Source organism: Pediculus humanus, genomic scaffold (genome assembly GCF_000006295.1).
Source record: "Pediculus humanus corporis 1103172107500 genomic scaffold, whole genome shotgun sequence".
Taxonomy (NCBI): Eukaryota; Metazoa; Arthropoda; class Insecta; order Psocodea; family Pediculidae; genus Pediculus; species Pediculus humanus.
Genome location: NW_002987116.1, coordinates 39,718 through 50,500, shown reverse-complemented (window position 1 = coordinate 50,500; position 10,783 = coordinate 39,718). Strand labels below are relative to the sequence as shown.

At 25.9% G+C, this 10,783-nt stretch overlaps 3 protein-coding genes across 3 annotated transcripts in view; 1 reads left to right on the top strand and 2 right to left on the bottom strand.

Moving 5' to 3' along the window:
• Positions 1-4,094, bottom strand: part of Phum_PHUM155110 (uncharacterized protein) — a gene marked incomplete at both ends in the record, with an annotated part of 9,260 nt that extends 5,166 nt beyond the window's left edge. Inside the window, one exon of the mRNA XM_002424775.1 lies at positions 2,727-4,094. Coding sequence (XP_002424820.1) covers positions 2,727-4,094 — 1,368 coding nt within the window. The remainder of the gene's footprint in view (positions 1-2,726) is intronic.
• Positions 4,095-5,982: 1,888 nt separating this feature from the next.
• Positions 5,983-8,172, top strand: Phum_PHUM155100 (uncharacterized protein; the record flags this gene model as incomplete). The annotated part of the gene is made up of 5 exons (XM_002424774.1): positions 5,983-6,039; positions 6,139-7,077; positions 7,184-7,267; positions 7,584-7,750; positions 8,001-8,172. The coding sequence occupies 5 exons, from the start codon at positions 5,983-5,985 to the stop codon at positions 8,170-8,172; spliced, it is 1,419 nt and encodes a 472-aa protein (XP_002424819.1).
• Positions 8,173-8,767: 595 nt separating this feature from the next.
• Phum_PHUM155090 (hes-B, putative) lies at positions 8,768-9,394 on the bottom strand (the record flags this gene model as incomplete). Its single annotated transcript, XM_002424773.1, has 3 exons — positions 8,768-9,022; positions 9,100-9,153; positions 9,311-9,394. The coding sequence occupies 3 exons, from the start codon at positions 9,392-9,394 to the stop codon at positions 8,768-8,770; spliced, it is 393 nt and encodes a 130-aa protein (XP_002424818.1).
• Positions 9,395-10,783: the final 1,389 nt, after the last annotated feature.

The following is a 10,783-nucleotide window of genomic DNA, read 5'->3' as shown; positions in this document are numbered from 1 at the left end:
AATAATAATAAAATCATTATTATTTTTCTTTTTCAACAAAAAAATAATAAAACAACAACTTTCTATTACTCTTGTTGAAATCAATACACGGGGGGGAGGGGGAGACAGAGAGAGAAAGAAAAGAAAAAAAAAACGAATTTTTTTTTTTTTCTTTTTTCCTATTTTATTTTAGAGTTAACATTTTTATGACATTTTAATAAAAATTTATATTGACATTAAAAACGGGTAAAAAAAAAAAAATATTAATAATAATAATAATAATAATAATAATAGTAAAAAAAAAAAAATTTTCCCGGCTTTTTCTTTTTTTTTTTTTGGGGGGGGGGGCTCTAAAAAAAAAAAAAAACGAATCTTGACATTTAATTGTTTAACGTTAAAAGCTTTCCTATAAAATTAAAATTTTTTTAACAAAGAAAAGAGAGAGAGAGAGGAAGGGGAAAGAGAGAAAGAGAGAGAGAGAGAGAGAAAGAGAGAAAACAAAGTACAACCTTAAAATTTTTTTTCCCCTTTTTTCGGGGAGAAGAGAGAGAGAGAGAGAGAAGTATAAAAAAAAAGTAAATTTCCCAGAAATTTCGTGGAAGCAGAAAGAAGGAAAAAAAAAAAAACTTTCCTTTTAAAATTTTTTTTTTCTTCTTCTTCTTCTTGTACTTCGTCTTCCAAACCTATAACATGAATATAGAAATTTTATTGGTCTGACCGAAATCATGAAAAATTAATTTTGTTCGGTTTTTTTCCCCCCATCCTTTTCTTCTTCTTTTTTCTTCAATTTAATCAAATTTTTTTTTCCGTTTCCACCACAGTCATTTATAATAAATTAATTTTTCATGATGTTCTTCCTTTATTTATTTTTTTTTTTTCACGCGAAACAAAATGGAAAAAAATGAACGAAAAAAAAAAAATAAATAAATAAATAAAAAAAATAAAGAAAAATGACAAAAACTAAAACCAGAGATATTTAACATATAAATGTAATATTCAATCATTTCTCTCTCTCCCTCTCTCTCTCTCCCCCTCTAAATTCACGGGCGGAAAATCCCTTGAAAGGATTCAAATCAAAATAATAATAATAATAATAACAATAAAATAAAATAAAAATTTAAAAACGAACGAACGAAAAAACGAACGCTTTGGCTTACAACTCAAATTATATATATTTATATATATATTTTTTTCCTATAAAAAGCAATGAATAAACCAGAAGAAGAAGAAAAAAAGAAAAAAGAAAATCATTCGATGGAAACGTCCCAATTTTTATTTTCGAAACAAGACACGAAAACTTTTGCAAAACGTTTTTCTTTTTTTCGGTTTATTCAATACGAATAATAATAATAATAAAAAATATGATGTAGAATTTGTTGAAAAAACGATATGTTATTATCATGTGACAAACACGAATTTATTTAAATTGCATATTATTATTATTATTATTATTATTAGTACTATTAATAGACTTTTGTACGACTTGATAATGTCGTCCTTTATTTATTTATTTATTTATTTTTTTTCTTCGACAATTCAAATTTTTAATTGATTCAAAGTTTTTCCCTAACCCCCCCTCCCCATTATATTCCAAGTGGGAAAATCGAATAGCTCGAGTAGCAATTTTCATGTTAAAAAAAAAAAAATTTAATTTAATTGGCCAAAATAAAAACATGGTGAAAACTCATGAGAACATATTTATTTATAAATTATTATTATTATTATTAAAAAATAATATTAAACGTCTCGTGTTTTTTCATTCGTTTAGAAAGTAATATAATAATAATAATAATAATAATAATTATTATTATTATTTCATATTTTTCTTCCATTGTAATTAGAAAAGAAAAGAAAAGAAAAGAAAAGAGGGAAAACTTTTAAAAAAAAGTAAAAGTCTTTAAAAACTTTGTTTTCTGTCTACCTAAAAATAAAACGTTCAAGATAAATAAATATAATTTTTTTTTTTTTTTATGAAAGAAGAAGATGAAAAAAATAAAAGATGATTTAAATATGTTTATGTTGTGAGTGTGTGTGTGTGCGTGCGTGTGCGTGTGTGAATTGACCGAACGCATATGTTGGAAATAATTTTTTTTTTTTTTTTACATATTTTTATGCCGAACATTGAAAACGAGAAAAATTTTTTAAATTGTGCAAAAGAATTTTTTACAAGTCGTAATAAAAATGAAAATGAACGTGATGTAAAAAAATATTTTAAATGATCCTTTTCTCTATCTCTCTCTCTCTCTCTTTGCGAACGCCCCGAAATAAGGAAATTTTTTTTTTTTCTTTTCCCTTCCTCCCTCCTTCCATTTGCTACCAATTTTTATTTTCACATAAAAATATTTTTTAAATTTTATTGTCATTTTTTTTGGACGTAAACAACAACAAGTTTAAGTAATTTCGAGAGTAGGTTCTTTTCTCTCCCTCTCTCTCTCTCTCTCTCTCTTTTCCCTTATGCCAAAAATGATTTTCCATTGACATTAACACAGTGAAAATTAATAATGATTTTCTAATGAGAAATAATAATTTTATCTCGATATATATCCAATGAAAAATGTAAATTTATGTGAAAATAAATTAAAAAATGATTTATTATTATTATCATCATCATCATCATCTGCATCATGATTATTATCATCATTCGCAAATGACTGTAAATAATTTCTCATTACCATCCAGACGATTTAAATTATTGTTTATGTCTATGAATAAATTTCGATAATTTTTTTAGTTAAAATAAATCTTACCTTAATAACTTGATCAGAAGTCAATAATCTGGCAAGTCCTCCAGCTTCAAACAAATTAGAACAAGTGACTAAATCGAATACATAAACATTACCATTCATTGTACCGATTTGAATTAATGTCAACTTGCCCTTGCTCCCTAAATTGATTCCTTCGCAATCAACAGAAACAACAACTTCTGATCCCTCTTTGGCTTTAGAAAGAATATCATCGATTATTTGATTACTTTCTTTGATTGTATTTATCACTTTTGTAACTGACATAATTTTTATTTTCCATTGTTCAGTCACTCCAGAACTATTGTAATTATTTAAATTTTGCACTAGATTCTTGTCTTTTTCAGAATTATCAGCTAAGGTTTTCATAACCAACGAATTGATCCTTTGTTTTAATGTTTGATTTTGTATTGATGGAGGAGTTAATGATCCAGTTGTTTTTTGAGGAGAATAAGGGATTTCTGTTTGATTATTGTTATCCGTCAACTGTGGAAGCTCGGAAGGTAAAAATTTTGGTTTTAAATTATTGTTTGCCTCATCTGTGTTGTTTTGGTAATTCAAATTATTTTTTAATGCAATGTTTTGCAATGGTTTTTTGAGTGGATTAACCAGTGTAACTAAATTTGATTGTACGTGAAATGAATCGGAATACATTTTTAAAAACGTAGCTAAATCTTGTGAAGTTTTAAAAATGCAACTCCATGCTTCTTCGGGAAAGTTTGAAGTAACATTTTGATATAATTGTTCTACCAATAATGGTCCCTTAACTTCAATGCAATGAAAAAAAAAATCAATCAAATTTGCAGTTATTTTCGGATCAACTTGAGCTTGTTCTAATTCTTGAAATGGTTGAGCTTCAGAATTTTCAAATTCTTTTAATATCACATTTTCATCTCTTAAAACAAACACTTCGGGAAATCTTCCGAGAAATGCTCTAAACTCTTTAATATGCTGTCCAGACATATGTCGCACTTCCGGACTAGCCTGCGATCTGTGACCCAATAATGATTTTATGGGTACTTCGGTTCCAGGCCCGTATTGAAGCAATTTGTCGCGAAAATAATCGATTGCTTCTTTGGCGTAATCTCGGGTACTTTTATCACCGTACTTGGAATTTAATGATGGTAATGTTGTAATTGCATTCACGTAAACGAAATCTCCATCGATAGAAAATAAACTTGGGTATTGTGATAGAAATTTTTTCAACCCTGATTGAGATCCACCAGCTATTTGCCTCATTTCTTTCGTGAACCCTTTGGCTCCAAATTGGCAACTTAAGTCGTGTAAAGTTCTTGGTCCTCCTTTATCCAGTAACCATTCAAAAAAAAATAATAATGTCATATTACGGATTAATTCATACTCCGTACTTTCCATAACTATTTACGAAGTTAACAAATTTCGACTAGAAAAATTAATTAAAAACAAAAAAAATGCACAGTAAAAAAAATTTTTTTAAATATTTTTTTTTTTAAAAAAAATTAAATTTCCCGCGCGAAACCGATGTACACGACTTTTTTCACCTATATTAAAGCCATGGTTCACAAAATAAACCACCCAACACTACGACGCAGCCATGTTGAATTCTTAAGGTTTTCTAAAGCTATTTTGCTTAGGCCAAATTTTTTTTCGAAGTGTTCTATATCTATGCCATTCTAATTTTATAAAATATTGACGGCAAATCTATAAATTAAAAATTATGTTGGCAGCAATGATTTTTCGTCTTGTTGCTCAAAAATGACGAAATTTATGCAATGGCTGTTAGCAGGAGTTTTGTTTCTTAGTATTTGGATTCCGTTAGTTACTAAAAAAGTCAATAACAATTTTTTAGAGGAACATTCCGGCTTTGTTTTGTATTTTCCTTTTTTACTTATTTTATTTTTTGGTGTAAGTATTCATTTAATATTGATTTTGCATAATTTTTACAAATTCCTTATCACAATTGAAGATAACCTCTTTATATAATTTTATATTTTAATTTTTTTTTTTAGATTTATGCCCTTACAGTTATTATGTACAGGGTTTATACATTTAATAATTGTGAAGAAGCTGCTTTGGAATTGAAAAAAGTGAGTGTTAAATAAATATAATTTTTTAATTATATTCATTATTTTTTACTTTTAAACTATTTTGTTTATTTCAGCAAATTGAAGATGCAAAGACTGATCTCAAGAGCAAGGGATTTGAATTTAAGTAATTTATATATAAATAAAACTATAAAAAGTAATTTATGACAATCAGTACAATTTATTTTTGATAGTAAAGTTATATGAATTAAACAATTTTCTACAGTGAATAAAAAACATGAAGATGAAAAAAAAATTTGTGAATAACTTTATGTTAAAAAATTTATAAAAATAAGTATATATAAAGTAAATTTATAAACAATTTTTTTTAATATATTGATGTAAAAAAAAAGTTTAAAAAATGATTTCGTTATTGTTGTAAAGTTCTCATATAGAATAATTTAAGCCTATTCACATAAGAGTTAAATTTATTTCTAAAAAAAACCTTAATTTGAAACACATACATGAAAACCTATCAGAAATGCCCTTGTATTTATTTTTATAAACCGGAATAAGTACAAGAACTTTGTACTTATTAAATAATTCTTTCACGATATCCAATTAAGCTTTTTTTTTGTATAGTTAGCGATAATGTATTTATGTATTAAATTCTTCACCCTGTAATAGACAGAGGAAGCGATTTATAACATGATCACAGCCACTAACCTGAATGATCCTTTTTCTCTTAGTCTTTTAAAAAGAAATCACAGTTACTTGTTAAACAAATACCTGGTTATTACTAAGCAATTTTTAACGCCAATCAAGATAGATTGAATACCGGACCCGCTAAAACCCGCCTTAAACGTCGACTTATTACCCAATATTTTGCACTTTATGTCGGTCCCCATAGACAACATATTGAATATTTTTAGGAGTAATTAAAGACTTACCTAAATTTTCATAAAGTAAAATTCAAAATAAATTTTACATTCTGTTTTCTTTATTCCTTTAGGTTTTTATTAGAAGTAATTAAACAGTTTAAATTTATTTTTACACTATTAATTACATTTAATACTTTTGTTTCAACGTTTAGTTTAACATTTACGAAAAACTGTTAAGTTAGCATTTATTCCCGCCAAAATTTTCTGAGAATATAAACAAAAAGGCGGTGCAGTATAAAGTAAAAAGGCGGAAAATTTACATTCCTGGAAAATAGTTCGCTTTTGAAATGTAATATTAGTTATTTGTGTTTTAAAATAATGGACTTAAATAATGATAAACCTCGAACTCAACCGGCACCAGTACCGTTTGAAGTTGTAAGAAACATTTTATACTACCTTAAAAAAATATAACCTAAAAGGTTAATCTTTTTAAAATATAACTGTAAATACATTAAATTTTTTTTGCATTTTCAGAATTTTCCAAAGCCACTCGTTCCTGAGCTTTCATTACTCTCATTAGATAACACCGCCGATAATAATGAAAAAGAAAATAATTCAGATTCATTAAACGACTTTCAAAGTTTTAATGCTTGGAAATGGAAATATATGAATGGCAGAGAAAAAATTGAAGAAAACAAGTCAATTAATAAATGTAATAATTCAAATAACTGTGTTATAATCAAGGATAAATATTATTTATCTGAAACAGAAAAAAGAAAAAATGAAATATTATATGGGCAAATGGATGATGAACCCAGGCGACCACTACCTCCTAGAACATTTCAAGAACCTCCTTTGATTAAAAATTTATATACTAGCAAACCTATAATGAATGAAAGTTTTATAGAAAGCTCATTTAATGAAAACAAAAATGCCGAATCTTATAAAAAGTCTGTTGTCAATGAGCCAAAAGAAAATTTGAAATCGGATGCTTTACTAGCAACTTATTTAAAGAAAGAATTTGACACATCGAGTAAATTTTACAAAATTATGACTGAACAAAACAATCAAATTCAAATTTTACAGCAACAAATTGAACAAACTTTAAAATTTCAAGACATTAAAGATAAACAAATAGAACAGTTGCTTAAACTTCAAGATTCTAAGGAAAAAAAAATAGATCAATTATTACAATCTGCCGAAATAAAAGACAAAGAAATTGATAGATTATTAGATATAAAACAAAAGCAAGAGAAACGTTTAAAAGAGCTATTAAAATCAGAAGAAGAATGGGAAAGAAAAAATGCAGAGTTAATTAAAAAATTAAAACATTTACAAAAACGTGAAACTGTTTCAGTTAGTACAATGACAGATTTCGAAACCACCGATAGTAGTACTAATACATCCCTAAATTATTTATCAGAACAGAAATGTGATGGAAAAAAGGAGACTTTAAATAATAGCTGTGTTAGAGTTAGTAACACCTTTTTTGATTCTTATAGACATATAAATATTAATTTTAAACAGTAATTTATATATAAATGTACAATCATTTGGTTTTTTTTTTTTTTTTTTGCAGGATTCAAATGAAAGTCTTGGTGTTCTAGATAAAGATAAATCGATTAGTTTAAATTCCAATGATCTTCCACTAATTCAAGAACATGTGCCTACTCCTCAAAGCTCTATTCATCTGGACATGCAAGACTTTCATTATTCTTCAGAGTATAATTTTTAAATAAAATTTATCGTTACTACTTTATTTCGTGAAAAAATTGAAATATATATATTTTTTTTTTTTTTTTTTTTTTTGTAGAGAAAGTGATAGTGACTCAGGTGTTTTGAATCATAAACAACATGCCCCAAACCTTATTTCTAATAAAATGGGATTAACATTTTATAACAATGTTATGGTAAAAAATTTTTTATTAATTTACATTGGAAAATTACAATTTTTTTAAATTGATTTTTTTGATTGATAGTCTCAAGTAAAGAACATTATACAAAACACTGGCGATAAAGAACATGAACCTGATAAAGAGAAATATATATTTAAAGAAAGAAATTTAATTGAAAAAAGAAGTTCATATCAAGCATTAGAAGTTATCGAAAGAGATAATAATTCTTTAGGAAATGCTAACTTACCTAAGTGAGTCAATTTTTTATAAATTATTAATTAAAATTAAGAATGCAAGATTTTGTATGGTAATTGTGTATAATTTTAATAAATTGCAGTAAAATTTTTTTTCTATTTTTTAACAAAACTAGTTAATATGTCCATTTTTATAGAAGAAATGGAATGGCCTTTAAGTGTTTTCGTAAGACAAAAAAATAATAATTTTTGTATTTTTTAATATGTTTTTTAGATATTTATTTGATCCTCCAAACAATGGAATCAGAGAAAATTATTCTCCTTCAGATATAAGTATGAAAATGAATTCACTGGCATTAAAATATTTAAAACATGAGCAAATATCTCAGTATAATTTACAACCGCAAATAATGACACCCAGGCACCCAGATGTTACTATATATAATGTTACCAATCTCTCATTCGGGTCAACCAAGTAAGTACATTAGGTTATGAAATAAAGTATTTATGTAATGAAAAATTAATATTAATTTTGTTTAACAGATATCTGGATAGATATAGAGGATTACCTGGTATCGAAGAAACTTCAGAATTTAATAATGATCAAAATAGATTTTATCAAGCATCGAGAAGAAGAAAGAAAAATGTAGTTCAAGACGATCCCACCAACACGGGGAATATTTTAAATATTAATACATAAATTTAAATCTCCAAACTTGCAAACTATGATTGCTATTTTAATGGTTACTTTTAATCATTTATGTACTGATTTGGCTTTCATAGTAATTTTTATTTACATAATTAATAAATTAAGACGATAAAATTGAAAACAAATAATCATTTATTAATTAACTAAATCTGACAAATTTTTTTTTAAATATCTACAAAAATTAAAGAAAAAGACTGTTCGTTTGTGGCATCACATATGTAACTTTATTTTCATAACACAAGTACTACTTAAAAAAAAAGCACATTGAAAACATTTTAAAAAAATTTTTATTATAATTAATTAACTTTCATAATTAAATTATACAATTTATTTTTTAAATCGGTAACTGACTAATCATTAATAATTTAAATTGAAAAGCTTTCTCCACAGCCACATGTTCCTTTTATATTCGGGTTATTAAATACAAACTCTTCACTTAATTTGTCTTTAACATAATCCATTTCTGTTCCGAGTAATGTTAACTGTGCTTTTCTATCTATAAATACCCTTACCCCATCTTGGACGACTTCTTCATCTAATTTCCCTTTTTCAATTGCATAATCTAAAGTATAACTTAAACCGTTACAACCTCTTTGTCTTACTCCTACCTTAAGTCCTATCTAATAAATGAAAAAACAAAATTTTAGGTTAAAAACGAAAAAAAATTAAAATTTTTTTATTGGCTGTATATACTTACATATTCTGTTTTATCTTTCAAAATTTCTTTGATTTTTTTAACAGCATTAGGAGTCTGAAAAGAGAAAGAATTTCATTTAATATTAGTAATATTATTGATATGATCGTGTTGCAATTTCTAACAAAATTTTAATAATAGAGCAACAAATTTCTCAGTTATTTAAAAATCTTTATAATCTTTATAAAATAGTTCAAAGTTCGTTTGGACTTACCAATACTAAAGCAGCTCTAGTAGGTAAAATTTTTTTAAATTTAACAGCTCTAACTGTAGCTGATGCAGCAATTTTACTGGTCATTTCAAGTTTTACGAACGAATATATTGACAAAATTAATTTATCATAGACCAATAAAAATTTATATAAATAAAATTTTAATAAATAAATATGTAGTACTAACAAAACATGTCGCTAAATCAATTGCCTAAAAAAAAAAAAAAAAATAACACGGTAAAAATATATTGAAAATAATTAGAATATTTTTTATTCTCATTTAAAAAAAATATTTATTACATTTAATAAATAAACTTTAAATATTACTTAATAAAAAATTTTAATAAAAAATTAAGGGAAAAATAATAAAATTCAACGACCGCCATGTCTGAAAAATTTACACTTCATCTTAAATAAAAAATTTATATTTGCTTTCTAAAGATAAGCATAAAAAAAAAATGTCAAATCAAAAAGGCAGTTAAACAACTTCGGAATCGAATGACGTCACTTTCGGAAAGTATACGAAGTTCGGATTGGAAAGCCGAAGTAGTTCGACTCCAGAATCACCGCTTGTATCATTCCCCCGTAGAGGCAGGACGAGTGAATTTAGTATGTGTCCGCCATTGCTCGTTCGGCCAATGTTGGTTGAAGAGTCAACCTTTATCAACCAATTTCTTCCTAATGCAGCATTCTCCACACGATATTAAGGAGAAACTATTGAAGGCACTCGATAAGGATTACAATGTAAGATTTTTTAAAGATTAATTCGTAAAGTAATACGAAGAAAATGTGAAAATAAGGAATAGTGAGTTTTTTATACGTATTCCACCATTGACTAGCATGCCAAACCAGATTTTAGGCTGATGTATTTGACCACTTTTTAGGACTTTATGGCTATTTTTACACTCGAAATTGTTTTATTTGTGTTCTATAATAAGCACACTTTAAGTGAGAGTATTGTTCACCCAGTATATGAAGATTTTACTTGTTAATTTTAATGCTTATTTATAGTTTGCGGACACGAAAATACTGCCTTACTGCGAATCTCTTATTTTTCCTTCATTGTGCGCATGAGCAGAACATTCGACGCTTGAATTTGTCATTTCCGCTAAATTTCAAAAGTTTACAAAATACTTTGTTTTTTTTTTTTGATAAAAATTTCCATTTCTATAATTTAAACCTGTAATTATATTACGTTTAAGTGAAAAAGGAATTCTAATATTCAAATATAATAATTAAATATAATATATTACGTCAGTATTTTTTTATTCATTACTGTACTATAGATTTTGGTACCCCCATTTTTACAATTTCAGCATTTTATTAATACCAAAATGTAAGTTTTTATTTAATTTTTGTTTTAAAACTAAAACATTTTTCACTTCTTAAATTTAATTCAATTCCCAATGGTTTTTTAAAAAAAAAAATAAAATAGGTTAAAATTATTTTTAAAAAAAAAATGAAATTAAATAAATT